The sequence below is a fragment of the Clinocottus analis genome, unplaced genomic scaffold, assembly GCF_023055335.1.
Source record: "Clinocottus analis isolate CAN_PGR_092001 unplaced genomic scaffold, fCliAna1.0.p SCAF_17, whole genome shotgun sequence".
NCBI lineage: Eukaryota > Metazoa > Chordata > Actinopteri > Perciformes > Cottidae > Clinocottus > Clinocottus analis.
Genome location: NW_027175898.1, coordinates 10,929,622 through 10,945,948, shown reverse-complemented (window position 1 = coordinate 10,945,948; position 16,327 = coordinate 10,929,622). Strand labels below are relative to the sequence as shown.

Below are 16,327 nucleotides of genomic sequence, written 5' to 3'. Positions count from 1 at the left end.
ATGTTTCCCAGCACGAGATTCTTTCAGACCTCTTTATAAATGGATCTGAGGCATTTCAGTGCCAGGCTTGGATTTCATGGCCTCTGAGAAGGCAGGGACTCTTCCTATATCTATCTCTGTCGATGTCTCTGTCTATTTCTTTCTCTCTCTCTCTCTCTCTCTCTCTCTCTCTCTCTCTCTCTCTCCCTCTCTCTCTCTCTCCCTCTCTCTCTCTCTCTCTCTCTCTCTCTCTCTCTCTCTCTCAGACTATTTCTGCATTAATCACCATGACACAGGCAAGGCAACTCAATTTTCTGCTCCTGTAGGTAAGGTGCGTGGCGTCCCGAAACGGTGGCACGAGGCATGAAACAGGCAAGCGGGGGCTAATCTTTGGTTACTGGTGTAATTGAAATGCTATCCACACTGTAGGGTGCATTAAAGTCTGATAACAGCGGTTCCTGTGGCCAATTTAAGTAGCTTGACTTCCCTCGGCTAGAAGGGAATAAAGAAATGGGTGAGAGAGAGAGAGACAGAGAGAGAGAGAGAGAGAGAGAGAGAGAGAGAGAGAGAGAGAGAGAGAGAGAGAGAGTATGTCAGGATGGAGGGGGGAGGACGAGGGAGGGGGCTGATAGATAAGGCCGACAAACCAGGCTAATTCTCTAGGCATGTTTCTCATTGTGATTCAGGAAAAATGAGAAAAAAATGTATCACGGAACCAAAAAATCAATTGACCCTCGGGTGGCTTGTCAGGCTGCGAGTCTGATAAACCTAAAAGCTTCGTTAATGTCGGCCTGCCTGTACCCAACAGATAGAGCACTTTGTAAATGAACCCGCTTTGATAAATATATTAAGGAAAGCTGTGAATAAAAGGCACAGACTTGTCATTTGTAAATAGAACCCCCGCTACATGGAATTAGAATGATAAAATGGGGTTCCATATAATTAAGTTTGTGTAAGACCTGAAATCCGTGCAAATACCTTCCCGGAAATTTGAAAGGAAGCTGTCAGTTCAATTAATCTGAACATCACCCTGAGAATGTACTGAACAAAATTAAGCTGCAGATAAAACCTGGGCTAGTATTTTGATAAGTAATTCCTGTATCATTTCTTTGCTTCTGTGATCATTTTATTTAATCCACCACCCCCAGTTATGTGCTAAGCCATCTACAAAGGCCCTGCTGGCCAGGCCACCAAAACCTTAATCCACCATATAGCTTGTGTAAAATAGGGAGGGGGTGGAAGGCAGTTTTGCCTTTTTGTGGGGGCACCAGTGGCAGTTGTAGGTATGGTTTTTGGATGAAGGGTGGGGTGGGTGTGGGGGCTGTAGGGGTAGCTTATGATCTCTGCCTTTCTCCTTAAATACATCCCACTGAATACATGTGCATCAAACCACAAAGACCACTGACTTAGCCGCAGAACACTTCGGCGATAACACCGGAACATCCTGGTAGCTTACATGTAATAATGTTACAAAGGTTGTCTGTGTGTATATCAGCGTGTGCACCACCATGTGTGTCTATGTGAGATGGGGAGGGCTGTACATAAACGGTTTTCACACTTGGCAGGGAGAGGGAGGCGAAAGGCTTTTGAAAATTAAAGGCAGAGCGATGCTGGTGGTGGAGATAGAGCGAGCGAAAATCTTGACTCACCAGTTGTTTACTTGTAAGATGGTGAGGCCTGTGTCTTGGGCTAGCTGCTTCTTCTGCTCTTCAGACGGGTATGGGTGCTGCAGGAGCAAACAGAGAGAAAAAAAAACACACAAATGAGCCTCTTTGACATACAGATTTACATAAATATTCACTTATGCAAGCACTCATAAAGAGAAGCGCTGGAAGGGAACACACACATGCTAGGAGTCGAGTTCCTGACTACTGCATATTAGTGTATATATTCAATATGTTCCTGTGTTTGTTGTATTGTGCAACACAAGACCGCACCTTCTCATGACCTCTACCCAACCCTGCCCCTCCCTCGCACTGTATAGGCATTCACAGCTCACACGTGTCCACCCACACGTCAACATACGGAAGCAGAGACAGAGTTAAACCTGTCAGAGCTGGCCCAACAAGTTTGTCAAAACTGTCAACTGTGATAACCCCCTATGCTATCCCCACCCCGCCCACACAGAAGCAACATATAATGTACACACACTGAACCTATGTCTTGCACGCAGAGTACAAAACAAACACACTTACAGGCACACGCTGACAAACAAGACTTTCAAGCCGGCCTAACGCAGATACTGTGGCGTCTGAGAATCCTTCCATAATAGCAAGCAACAGAATGAGTGGGTGCAGATTTGCAGTGAATACATTCATCCCTCCTTGAATGTCTGACGTGTATCCTGGTGGTGGCTCTTTCATAGAGAGCAGCAGAATACAGACTAATGCTAAAAGAACAGAATGCTGTGAAATCTCCTCCGAAGCCTCGCCAAGATTTTTTACCTGAAAATGTAATTCTGGGACCAGGGCTGCAAAGATACTATTTGTGTCAGGTCCAATCTAGAGAACATGGGCTGATATAAATGGCAGACCTTCGGCTGCCTTGCTCCCCCTGGGCTTGCTATGAAGCATGACAAAACAACAGTGATCGCTGGTGACAGATGTCTTTAAGGGCCAGATTAGGAGTCGCGGCGCACGCAAACGAAACAAATGAGACACTATGTGTTTCATTCAGCCACCGTAGACTGGGAACACGCATGCATAGAGAGTTACACGATCACAAGCGCACATTTCTGTAAACAGAAATGCACACAAACAAATATCCATAGACATGACACCTGCATATCACAACACACAAAAACTCCTTTTAAAAAGGTGACACTTAACTCCTCTTCTATTTTTGTTTGGTTTTAAGCTCCATTAACACGTATTCATCCCCTGCAAGAAAAATACCTTTGGCCCCACGACATATACTCTTTTTATCTTCAGCTCCACACTCACTGAGAAAGCGCATTTCATGAAGCTAGCAATGTGTGCCTGGTTCATGTTAATTGAATTCAATTTTAACTTGAAACGATAACAGTTGCTCAAGAACAATTTTCTCATTTATTGCAAAAATAATTGATGTAAGTGAGGTTCCATATCAGCAGAGAGGACGATTTCTCCTTCCAGGCAGTACTGCCTGTCGAAACGTAGTCTGTTTTAATTAAAGGAGAGATGAAAAAAATGGTTTGAGGAATGTGCTCAATTAATAACAAACAAGGCTGAGATTGGTCAAATAATGAGTCCCGGCTGCATAGAGGGATTACTCTGATTTGTACTTGTGTACGTAGTCCCTTTTAATATGCTAAAATTATTAACAAAGGAGAGATGATAATGCTTGCATAGGAATACATTTTTTGATTGCCAGGTGCTGACATATCCTTGGCGAGGGAAGACAGAGCAATGTCTGTTTTGGTAACTGTGTGCGTGTGTGTGCGTGTGCGTGTGCGTATGTGTGTGTGTGTGTGTGTGTATAAACGAGCTCAGTAGAATGCAACAGATATATACATATCTACATCCGTGTGTGTGTGTGTGTGTGTGTGTATTTGTGTGTGTCCGCTCTGGACAACAACATGAAATAAGAGCACAGCCTCTCTTTCTCTCCCCCTTACACTCCTGGGCTTCCTAGGCGTTTTCACATTAGCTATGACCCCGGTCACGATCAAAACACGCTCGCAAATATAACAGGACACACACTGCCTCCCACTCTTTTTTTATGTACACACACACTACACAAACATATACACAAATTGAGACATAGCTAAAGATGATATGGTACCGAGGTGTGGGGAGAGGAGCAGCCTAGATTGGAAATGGGAGTGGGTCATTTACATTGTATTAAGGCTTCCTCAGCCTCTACAGCCCAGGCTTGGTCATCAATCGCCGACTGTCAGCCAGAGCGCGCTTTAGCTCGGTGATAAATACGCCGGCCAGCGGCATAGCTCGTCCAGCATGCACCACGTAATGAATGGTTTGAACAAACAAGAAAGATGTCTCATCAAGGAGAGTGGGGACGTTAAAGCCCCCCCCCCCCCCTCCCCTCGCACACAAAACCCCTGAGTAAGGAGATTTACTCCGACCACATAGACACAAGACAAAAAAATAAATCCTATTTTGTTCATCTCATACCTCACTCAACCCTCGCTCATAACCCTCTCCTTCACTCACTGTGTCAGACAAGATCGCTCCTCTGCAAGACCAAGACTTGCACAAGGACATAGAGAAGCAAACACACACACACACACACACAACATGTCTGTACGCAACCTTCCCTCAACTCACTCTCTCTCTCTCTCTTTCGCCTTTCTTGCTGACAACCCCCCTCCTTGACACAGACAAATACTTTTTATGGCTGTGACTGCAGGCCACCCACACTTGAAGCAGCTTTCCTTAAAGCATGAAATATCAGAAACAGAAAATGATGTGGCCGCAATGGCGACACACACACACACACACACACACGGACGTGAGAAATAAGCCGACATGGTGGGTCCAGTGGTTACAGAGCTGCAGCAGCCGTGAAATTGGAGAACGGCTATTTAGACCTCGGAGTAACCTCTTAATGTTAATTGCCCCAGTAAAAAAAAAATATATGTTAGTAAATCACCCAATGAGTGCAAAAAAAATCCTATCTGAAAAGAGTAAACGTGAGATGAATTGGTGAATAAATATTAAATAGAGTCAGAGTACTAAATCTGTTTAAAGTGTTTCTTCCTTGAGATGTCCTTCCCTACCCTCAGGAGACAGTATGACATGGTTATTTAATGGATGAAACACAAACATGGAGCAAGATCAAAGATGGTATTGATAATCTCCCCCACTAGCTTTGGATCCGCTCAATATGTTCAGTTACAAACACCAATATCCTTAAAAGAGGATTGACCGCAAAACGTAAAACAGTTGCTCTATAAATAATTAGAGCCAGAAATGAGCAGCTTCAATTTGTTGCCCGGGCAGCGCCAGAAGAAGAAGAAGAAGAAAAAAAAACTCTGTTAATTACACTTAAGCCTGTTAATGACACAAGCGTGCACTATCCTGATGCACACGTGTTGTTCAACACCTACAATCTGACCTGAAAAAGCCAAACATCAACAAACACACAAACACATAAACACAGGCGCATATGCAGGTGGATCACATTCTGCCTGTCATTGAGAATCAAGCTTTTTGTGTGCGTGTGTGTGTGTGTGTGTGTGTGTGTGTGTGTGTGTGTGCGAGATGGCTAAATTACAGGGTGTGCTGTGTTCTCTGCTCTCTGATAGTGCTGGATGTAATGGCCCCTGTGGTTGCTAAACATTACAAGCTGAGGTGGCTCCATCATCTGCTGTGTACGGTACTTACACCCCCTCTGAGTCCCAGCTTGGCATGTCACCATATACAACAACCACATCTGATGCCGGATCACTCCGACTTCCCACCCCACCTTTTGCCGACACTGACGCAACTCACTCAGCGTCCGGCTCGCTATATATCAGATTGATGCTCTCCTGACACCTATTTTCTGCCGTCGTCAAACCCCGCAGCCCGATCATTATCCCGACCGCTTTCCCCACTGTGCCCCTTCTCCTCCGCTCTCTGTACCTGCAGCCCGTTGCCCGAGCCGCTGGTGGACCCTATTGATGAACGACATCATCAGCGCGTGACATGATTTATAGGGCCGGGTCACGAGGTCGCATCGGTTTGCAAACCTATTCCACGCTAATGACTCCCAGGAAATCACGGGCCACTGGCTGTTTACCATGTTGCCGTGGCTACGTGGCAGCTTCGCTGATGATTTGGCCGCTGCTACTTTGTCAATGGCATTGGGTTATTAGATCATCTGCGTGTATGTTTTTCAACAGTCAGTGTTTATTCATTTTAAAGTATTAGATTTAATAATATGCTTCAAATTATATACAGATATACGTTTATATAATATTAAATGACTGAATGTTGCATAATAATGCTTTTATGTGTTTGGAAGTATTTGTTGAGCTTCATTGTGAGTTTGTGTCTAGTTTTACAGCAATATTGTATCCCCGTACTTCCTTTCATATATGCCTTCCTCACATTGATTGGAATCTTATTTGTTTTTAATCAAAGCGACTGGTGGATGATAATAATATTCACTGTCAGAAATAAACGCAATCAAATAAAGGAATGACATTTTAATATGGATTCTGCATTGAGCTGGGGTAAGATTGGCACATTTTAAATATCAAGTTGCCGTTGTTAATAATGCTACAATTGTCTTCTTTGACAAATGACAATGAGATTGAATGCATATCGGCATTACCGGGAGATCAAACAGATATGACAAATAAATCCAGTTGGAATTTTTGAATCCATCAAGCGTGTTTATATGCACAGAGCAATATCTGGCATTTTAGCCGCAGTTTTCTGACAGATTTGTGGTTTAAATTGAAGAGTACAGTTAATTACTTCTGTCTGTAAATGTTGAATAGATTGACAAGTGACAATTAAAAAAAGAAGAGCTTCCTATTTCTTTGACAATGATATTTCAAATGTATTAGTATGAACTGCAAATAATTATTTGTACTTGCAAAGATCAATTTGATTTATTTAATCAATGAATTAATAACGTCTGGTTTAGTCTCATACCAGCTGAGCCCAAACTAAGGATGTGTGTAAACTAGTTACATAAAAAAGTAGTTCTCTTTCCACCACCATCTTCACATCCATCTCCATGCTCAACTATGCTCTCTCTTTCTCTCAATCCCTCTCTTTGTTTTTTAGGCGGGTGGAGGTTGGAGGGCGTAAAGTTTTTTTTGGGTGTTTGTTTTATTTTACTGGGAACTACACTGCTTCCTGACAACAGTCTGAAAACAGGCAAGAATGCCACATGACTCAATGACTCAACCCTGCTGCTCTCCCTTTCTCTCTCTCCCTCTCTTGATTGCACACACTCGCAGACACCGCCAACTTATAAACAGAACTCACATGATGCCAACCTGCAAAACTGCACACACTGCATGCCAACCTCTGATAACAGCAAATGAAAATACCTCCATATCTACATCTCACACCATCTGCATTCAGAACATACCACTACACTAATGTCTCTCTCACTCCAGACTCCTGCGCTTCCACAATGAGTGTAAGGGCTCTCAGCGGACTGCCCTCTAACAGTAAAACAGTGATGTTTGCAAATACAAGGCGGACTGGCGTGGCCCGCGGCATCTATTATAGAGCAAAAGGGCCCCCAGTCTGTCTGTCTGCCTCGCTGACTGGCTGGATGGTTGGTTGGCAAGGCATCAGTACTACTACCGCTGCTGCTGCCATGGCCCGCCACAACAATCGCTGGCTGGGCTCCTGAAGCCAGCTTCTGGACCCAAGCCAGCCGTCTATTTGCTCTACACCATTAATTTATGTTCACTGGAGATGGTGCAAGGTTGTAGAGAAGCTCTACAGCATAACTGCCCTGCTCGCCTGCCAAGCTACAGTAACGGTGAAGTGAGTGAGGGGAGTCAGAAGGAGCGAGGAATGAATGGAGCGATGTGGGTGAGAAAGGAGCCCTGGAGGACATGCGAGATATAGGCATCTGATTGTACCAAGCTCCATGAGGCTAAATAGCAATCACTCCCACACAATCCCAATGCACCTCCAGACTTAGTGGATCGACCGAGCAACAGAGAGATGTTTGAAGGGGAATGTTTACAAATGCTATCATGGAAAATGATAATAAGGTATTACTTTTATCCAATAAAGAAAATAAAACTGCTTTCGTTATCTATGCAGAAATCTGCCAAGACTCCCAAACCAGGATCAACTGAACTCAACCCATAGATCTATCGGAGTTTGCCAACAGTTATATACACAAACTGTGTGTGCGCTCCGTTGTGGTCCTCGTCTCATTCGTGGCCTGCAGCCTTAGAGATGCGCCTATTTAATCGTCAGATCAAGTTCATGGCTTCTTTTTCCACCACACGGCTGCCCCTCCGCTTTCAAGAGGAGGAATACGATCCCTCCATACTTACAGCGGGGGCCTGGTCTCCTCACAGTCTCTCCCTTTCTCTCATTTCCGCGGATCTCTCCTTCTCCTGCCGTACTCCATAGGCCCCAGCAGCTATCCCTTTCTCGCTGCGCGCTAACCCGTCTGGCCTCGTCTCGCATCCTCCTCACTCCACCTCTTTCTCTTCTCCTCTCCTCTCGACTCGTCCCCCTCTTTCAAAGTTTCCGCTCAAGCTTTAAGCCAGGTCCTAGAGGGCAGGAATTTGGCCTGGTTTTTCAGACCAGTCTGTTGGCTTTGTTGTGGTAACTGCCTGCTCAGGGGCACCCAGCTCTGTTCTGCTCTGCTCTCCAGCTCGCCTGATGTCAACACACAGCCAAGCTCACTACTTGCTCTCGAGAAATCTTTAAAACATCTTGTTGTAATGACTACAGCTGAGCCACAGGATCATCCTCCTACAAAGGGGTTTGTTACCAGTGCATTTCTAGAACATAACATTTTGGGAGGTTATTTTTCCATAATTCTCGAAAAGTGAACCTCCCATTCTTTTTTTCCTTTATGATGTTAGGATGTGATGTTGATTGTTAGGAGCTTGAGCTGTTCTCTTGCCTTTTTGTGGAACTTTGAGGGCCGATAAGCCAATCAATAGAGGCCTGTTGGGCCTGTCAAAGCAGAAGACCCACCCACTTTGCCTGAATTGGACCACCTCATATCCACACCACTTGTCACTGTTGCCAGTCATAAAGTCACTGGGAGCGCATGCTATGGTTAAAGTGTAGTGAACGAACTAAGCCACTGAATAAACACCGGCACTGGTTTAATGACATATGTACACATTGTAAAAAATAAATTATTTTCTATACCGACAGTTGACCTGAGAAAACCTTAGGCATTAAGTAATATCAAAGGACGGCAACAAATGATTTTTAACAAACAAATAAATGTTCGTAATCATTTCGCAAGGGGATGAAAAAATATTTCTGTTTCTGATACTCCAAAATAACCATAACTACCTGATGACAAATGTGGCGTTATTTTTCCTTATGAACATGAATGTTCTGCATCAAATTGGTCTGGATTAATAGACACTATTCAGCCATACGGAAGCTTACAAGCCACTGCAAGACAGTAAAGCACTTACAACCTAGATCCTGTTGATGAAGTCTGTTGGGAAAAGGGCTTAATATTAACATACAGGGTCTCTTTAAGTTTATCCTCTTTCCCTATTGTGTTCTGTAGACTTTGTTTAACTTCTTAAGTCAAAGTAAAGTGTCGCTGATCTTCAATTGAAATAGAAACAGAGTAATTTGTGGAGAGATGGACAGACTGAGCAAGAGAACAGGGGGTGTTTTCGCTCTTCAAATAGAAGCTTCTGAGAGTTTCCACTTGACGGTTCTCCCTTTCATTGTGCATTAACTTAATGAGCATAAGTATTCAAATACACAACCAGGACCTCTTTTAGATCTCCCCCTCTCTCTTTTTAGTCTCCCCCGCCGTCTCTTTAAGACTCTACATTCTCGAGAGAAAGGCCAGTACATTCTAATGGCGAGCCTTAGGACACAGCAACAAGAGCACAACCACTTACAGAGGAAAAACAAGAACCCCCCTGGGCCAGCTATGGAATGTCAGGCCAATTTGGAAGATATCATAGGACATTTGTAATGTCAATTTTTGTTTTCAGGTCAAAAATCAAAGGCAAACATGGTGGGTAACATTTGTCCATTACAGTGCAGGCAGGAACACCCCCTCCCCGGCCAAAAACAGCTGCAGGGGACACTTCCTGTTTGCTAATGGTGCAAAATGTGCTCAAGTCAACCATGTCAAATTTTCTCTCCCTCTGAATGGACAGCTGGGGTTGGAAAGCTATCTTCTTCTCTTGTCCACCGTCTCCCTTTTCCTCTATCCTGTGCGAGTGAGAGAAGCTCTTAGGCCTGTGACAGACAGACACCTCAGATCATGTCCATGTCAGTGAGACGGAGGGGCATAGCTGATGGTAACCATAGGTGCATTCATCTGAGATCACAAGTACTTCCATGGAACAAAGCCAGCCAAGCCCTGATCAGTCACCGCCCCGTCCCTACCTGTTGTGTCTGTTCTCTTTTACTGAATGCCGTTTTTGCTGTTCAGATGTGCTCGTCTTCTGAGCTCTCCTTTCATCTCGGGTGCATGAGTCAAGGAGATATCTCCTGTCATTGCTCAACACCCAGGGGCGGCTGGCTGCACTGTGCTGTGTGGACTGACAAATGCCCTCAGGATCTTTCACTTTCTTAATGTTCCTCAAAGCAGAGTCGACATGTGATGTGGAGTTAAAATGCCTTTGTGAAGTGCCGCGAAAAAAAAAAAGAAAGACAAGAAAAGAGAAGAGAAGGGAAGAGAAAAGAAGAGAACGAGTGGTAAGGCAGGGTTATAGCTTTTAGGCTTGGTTAATAGCAGCCGATCTTTAAGTGCATTCTTCCATCCTCTCCCTCGCTCTCCTTGTAGTGCTCTTAGGCTCAATCCTGGCCGGGGGCTGAGGTGACCTTTGACCTGGCTGGCCTGCCTAGCTACAGCCCTCTCGTTTGTTAGGGGCTTTATCCACTGACAAAGCAGGCAGGAAGTTGGCAGCCACCCAGCAGCCCCATGGGAGGATGACCATCAGCTAGCTCAGCTTACCGCTTATTACAGGATGGTGGGGCGCATGTGTGTTTGTCTGTGTGTGCACTGGCGTGTGTGCCCTTGTGCTTGCATGTGTATTTGAATTCATTGTATTCCTGCATGCATGCTTGTTCGCAAACATAGTTGCAACTGCATGCATGTTCGACTGTAGCTGCACGCTTGTCTTTTGCATGCACGTGGAGCAGAAAGACAAAATCAGAGATGTGGCTGACCTTTTTTATTTTCGTGCCAGCAATTTCTACGATGCTAGCTAATGACACGCAAAGACTAAGCCTGGAAGCTACGGACGTCCCCGTCTCCAAGCTAACCCGATCAGCTACGCATGTTAGCAACAATCAGGCAACCTTCCAGCCGCTGGACTCAGGGGACCCCAGCACACTTCAGTCTCTCTCTCTCCCCGCTCTCTCTCTCTCCTCCTCCTCCTCCTCTCTGCAGCCTGTTCATCAGAGCGCTCAGAACAGCTCACTAAAACATTATATCATAAGACACTCCAGTTTCACTCTCGCCACTCCATAAAAGTCAGGTAATTCATACTTCATTTATATACCTTCCCATTAATAAAGCTGATGAACTTTTACTCTTTAAATCTAATGGGCCATTTTGCCGTGACTGCCAGGCGCTTGCCGTTTTCTCTCTTTCTCTCTCTTTCTGCATCTCCTTCTTTCTACTCTCCGGGAGAAAGCCACTCCACAGTCACTAAGCCACTGCTCACGTACAGTGTTTTATGGATGAAGAAAGAAAGAGGAGGATTTAGAGATTTTTTAGGCTTTTGACTGACCTCTGCCACAGACAAGCAGTGACACGTACCGTATGGGGAGTTCTCTTTCTCTCTCTCTACCTGGGTCTCTATCTGGGTGCAACACAAGGTCATTGACCTCCGGGCCTAGAGCAAGGCATGATGGCTCCCCAGCTCGGAGGCTGTTGACAAGCGTCTGTGTTCTTTTCAGCAACTCGTTGAACCACCCCCCCCTACCCTGTCCCTTCTCAGGAATGTAACACAACCGCTCACTGAGGTAACCCAAGCCCCTCCCCTCTCCCATCCTTCATTTACAGAAAGGAAAAGAGACAGAGAGAGAGAAAGAGAGTGAAAGCAAGACCGACTGTGGGTGCGAGACAGCTGTCCTCCATCTCCCCATCTAACTCTTGCTCCCTCTCTATTTCTCTTCCTCTCTTTAGATTTGCTTCAAGCCAACTGCCTGTGGAATAATTAATGATGCAATTGAGTCGAGAAGAGGACTCTGACCAGCAGGGGCCGTTCCTGAATGCCTGGATAGCCGTTTTATGGAAGACCAGAAAATAGAAAGAGAGAAAGACACGGCGAGATAAATAGGCAGAGGAAGGGAAAGTCATAAAACAGTTAGACAGTGCGAAAGAGAAATTGTAATAGACTGTTCCCCAACAAGCCTTAACCCAGTCTTTCTTTCTGTTTTCGTCCCCTCTAGTCTAATCCTCCATCCCCATCCCCCCTCGCCTCTCCTTCATCCTGATGGCAGGATTGGGGGGCCTGACCTGTCTGGTGATTGATGGTAATGTCTCAGGAAGTCATTTTCCCCGACAGCACCCCACCGCCTTTCACCAGGCCTGGTGCAGAGGTGAGCCCATCACATGGACGCTTTTAACTCTTTGCTCACTCGCCGCCCTGGCCTCTCTGATCCATCTATCTCACACAACTCCTTACCCACACCACCTTTCTCCCTCCACGCTGCCCTCTATAACAAACAATCCCTGAGTCCCTTACTTCTGACACCACGGCGAGGATGAAATAGTTGGTGGCGCATCTTAAAGTTTGCAGAGCAGTAAAAACAAGGCTATGTTGGCAAAAAAACACAGGCCATCTTGAAGTGGATCTGCCCAGTGGCCCCTAATTCAGGTTGCTGGGGATGGATCCCCACGACTCTATTACTGTCAGCGCTTACCACCTCCATTATGGCAATTAGGTCGTGGTTCCAACACTAGGAATGCTTTGCTATGCTCTGGAATTGCTAACATCTGCCGTGTCTCCGCTCAATGTGTCAGAGCAGAGTTGTCTTTTCTTAAACACACATCTTTTTACAGTCACACTCTCTCTCCTCTTTTTTCCTCCCATTTCTTCCACACTGCTCTCCACATTTATTTTCTTAATTCGACTCAAACTGTGCCTTAAAGAGATCCCTCTCTGTTTGAATCCAAATAACCTAAAATGATCCGTGAAGAGCCTCGCGGTTCTCGTTTTCAATAGGCTTCATTAGTTTTTAATATCTAGCTAAGGAATGGAGGGGAAAATAGCATAGAGATAATCAATGGAAAGGGGCTAGTAGCCTATTAATCTCCCCCAAAGGATTGTGGGTTAATACACGCTCTTGCATAGACAAACATGGCTGTGTGGTGAACACATCTGTCTGCCTGGATGGGCTACTTAATGAAACAGCCAGCGTTTGGCTGCTGGGATGGATGTCGTTTCCCCCAGTGAAAAATGAGTTCACTCTCCCACTACGCTGAGCCACACATGATAGGGCCCCATTCAATTCACTGGAGACCTGACTGTGTCCCCCTGTGAGAGCAGCTTAAACAATGAGGGTGCCGGGCAGGACAGGCAACGCATGGCCACTAGAGCAAGTCTTCATGGAGATCATATCAGGGAATCCTAATGTGAACAAGAGGCTGACTGATCTGGGAATGAGAGAAGACAGAGAAAGACTAGGAGGGTAGTAGTACAGTAGGAAGATAAAGAACAAGGGAGCGTAGAGATGAAGGCTGAGCCACCTGGGATAGATAAGCAGGCTCAATGTGTTTGAGTGACGCAGTTTTTTGTGTGAAAACCTTGCCGTGTGTACCAGATTGTATGCATGTGCATGTGTGTGTGCGTGTGAATGAGTGTACACGCATTCTTGCCTATTTGTCAGGACATGTGTGCGTGTTATGTATGTGTATTCTGACAGTGTCGGAGGTGACCCCTGGTCAGGGAGTCCTGTAACAGGAGCTCACCTCCGGTTCTGCGAGCTCTCCTCTCAGTGTGCTAAAGAGCCACCTGAAGACAGGATTAGCCATTGTGACCCGGCCCCAAAGGTAACCGAGATACACCTCCGGGGACAGACATGAAACACACACTGTCACGTGTTGCAGGGACACGACCGGGTGGGAGGAGCAAGACACAGAAAATAAGCTGTAAAATGGAGACCTGGCAGGATAGGTGGTGGCAGGGATTGTAAGAGCAAGCAGGACACCTATAAGAGGATGAATGCAAGTAGGATACAGTGTGTCGAGCGAGTTAAGGTGAAGGTGTCGGCGGGTGTTTGCTGTTGTCTAGTGAAAACAAAGAATCAGAGCGTAAGAGGATTGGGCGACCTAACTCTGTGCCTTGGGCAGGCTGAGATTTGTGCCTGCAAAGAAATTGATGCCTGTCAGCCGGTCTATGACTCAACTCTGACAGTATGCATGTGTGTTTCTGTGTGCACATACAAATGTGCGTGCTGTGACAAATGAGCTGTGCTTAATATGCGACTGATTATGCGGGCTGCTGGTGCCCTAAACCCCTTTGAACTTGTAATTGCCCCTGGTTTCAGTAATGAACATTAAGGAGGATTCACAAATGTGCGGCTAATTACACATTTGCCCCCCTTTTACATTTTATCATCTTCATGCTGGATGAGAAAGAGCGAAAGGAGGAGCAGGAGCAGTAGTAGGAGGATGAGAGCCAAGGAGGAGGTTCGGCTTGGGAGGCATACACTGCTGTTGTCGCCCTCTATATCTAAATAATTGTACAAGCTGGTTTATGGGCTTTAGAGAGGTGCTTTGTGTGTCAGGCCTAGGGATATAGGGGACTAGCTTTGCTCATGATCAATATTCAGAGAGATTCACATCTGGAGCCAAGGCCTGCTCTGCTCAGATTTGGATTCATATATATTTATTTTTTTTCTTTTTATTTGATTTTCTTTCTTTGCTTCTCTTCTTCCTCTACCCATCTGCTTTTTCTTATCAGCATGTGGTGCAGCTATTTTTTGATACAAGGGTTGCTATCTATCACACATGCTCGTGTGTATAGCCTTACATGATCTTGGGGTTGTGGCTACAGAGAAATTCAGAGGTTTCAAGTGAATGAGGTCGGCTCTACGTGGAGAACAGACACTAACGGCTCAATATATGCGAGGCAGAACTGCTTGAGCAATGGAGCATTCTGGGTAAATTGCTGCGGTGCAAGGAGGGTCCACTGAGGCTAGTGGAGGGGGAAGAGTCGGGGAAAGGAGCAACAAATTGACCCGCTCAGCCTCAGTCTTTGATGTGGACTGGGCTCTCCTCTTAAAAACCAGTCCATATGTTCAGAGAGGGAAAGAGAGAGGATATCAATGGGGAGGAAAATGAAAAGGTGAGGAAGTAGGGGGAAGAGGTGAGAACAAGAGACATGGCTCCCAGTTATAAGGACCCCACTGTGCAGGAATCCCGCTACTGCCCCTGGACTGGGCTGGGCAAAACAAAAGCATGCATTCGAGAGGGGTAGGATAGAAGGGGAGAAAAATCACACAAAATGGCAGGAGTGGGAATTGGTGCAACCAGGGTCCCATGACAAACCAAACAGAGAAACACATGGTCTGTTTTTGATTTCTATTCAATGCCTCCATCCCCATTCCTTTTCTGTTTCTGAGCCTCCCTCCCTTCTTCAGCCTGGTTTGCCGTTTCCACACGTGCTGCTCCTTTTCCCTTTTGCATTATTCTTCTCTTGGTGTGAGATGAATATCAAAGCAACGCTGGGGCAGCTTGGAGGCCTGCAGCAGAATCTCATTGGCCTCAATGGTCCCCAGCATGCAGCAGCCACCGTTCTAGCAGCGCTTGCCACAACCCCGCAATCAACCGTGGGGGGATGAGGCTCGCCTGCAGGGCGGTACCCCTGGAAGGCTAAGGGGTAATTTAAGGAAACTAGCTGTAAGATGTGAAACCAAAATCCTCTTATACATTTTGTTATGAGTAAGATAACCCCAAAAGTGTAGAAAAGGGAAAACGGCAGAGAATCAGCTACCACCATCTTAATAACCTTGGTTTTCCACCGGGTGCGCATACACTATCGCAGACTACCTTGCGGGGGTCTCTTATTACACATGACATCATTCAGCCTTACTTCCCATAGAGTGAGCTCAGCCGGGTCCTCGCCGACGAATCAGTGTTATGACTACAGCTGCAGTGGATTGCGCTGCTGTGCTGAAGGCAGGCAAACGGTGCCGAGTTTGGGCTTATTCGAAGCGGAGCATAGGCCCTTAAAGGGGTCTCCTCAGCTTGGTGCATGTTTTTTTGAGGGAGGGGGGCGGGTCTCTCCTTGTGCACGTCTTTTTTTTTTAAATGCACATACACTCTCCTACTTTGTTTTCCCTTGCTGCTGTTTTACTGGAGGATATGTTGCAGGTTACTCTTTTTTTCTTTGGCAAACACTGTGGAGATGCACATCGCTTAATCACCGCCATGCAGCGGGAATGTGACGTAAACAGTCCCTTAGCGAAAGCACTCATTTCTGCTCCTTCATTAAACAACCTGCATTAAGATGCAAACACCAGGAACGCAAATTAACGGGGAGAGAGGAAAAGAGCCATGAAAAGTGAGATAGTGGGAGGAGAAATGTTGGGGTTGTGCAGGTATCGCTGCATTTCCACGAGCACAATAGCACGATGCTAATCGTATAAACAAGCCTTTGGGAATGAAACAGCAAACGTGTCTACTTTTTTCACAAGCACACACAGACTGTATAGTATGCAAGGTTAATGTGCCATGCTTTATATGTCAGTGGATTCCACGTGGG

At 45.8% G+C, this 16,327-nt stretch overlaps 1 protein-coding gene across 8 annotated transcripts in view; it reads right to left on the bottom strand.

The window, feature by feature from the left end:
* Window positions 1-16,327, bottom strand: part of meis2a (Meis homeobox 2a) — a 79,196-nt gene that overhangs the window by 23,506 nt on the left and 39,363 nt on the right. For all 8 annotated transcript variants that reach the window (XM_068579748.1, XM_068579749.1, XM_068579752.1 and 5 more), the window contains exon 9: window positions 1,629-1,705. In XM_068579748.1, the coding sequence (XP_068435849.1) occupies window positions 1,629-1,705 (77 nt within the window). The remainder of the gene's footprint in view (window positions 1-1,628; window positions 1,706-16,327) is intronic.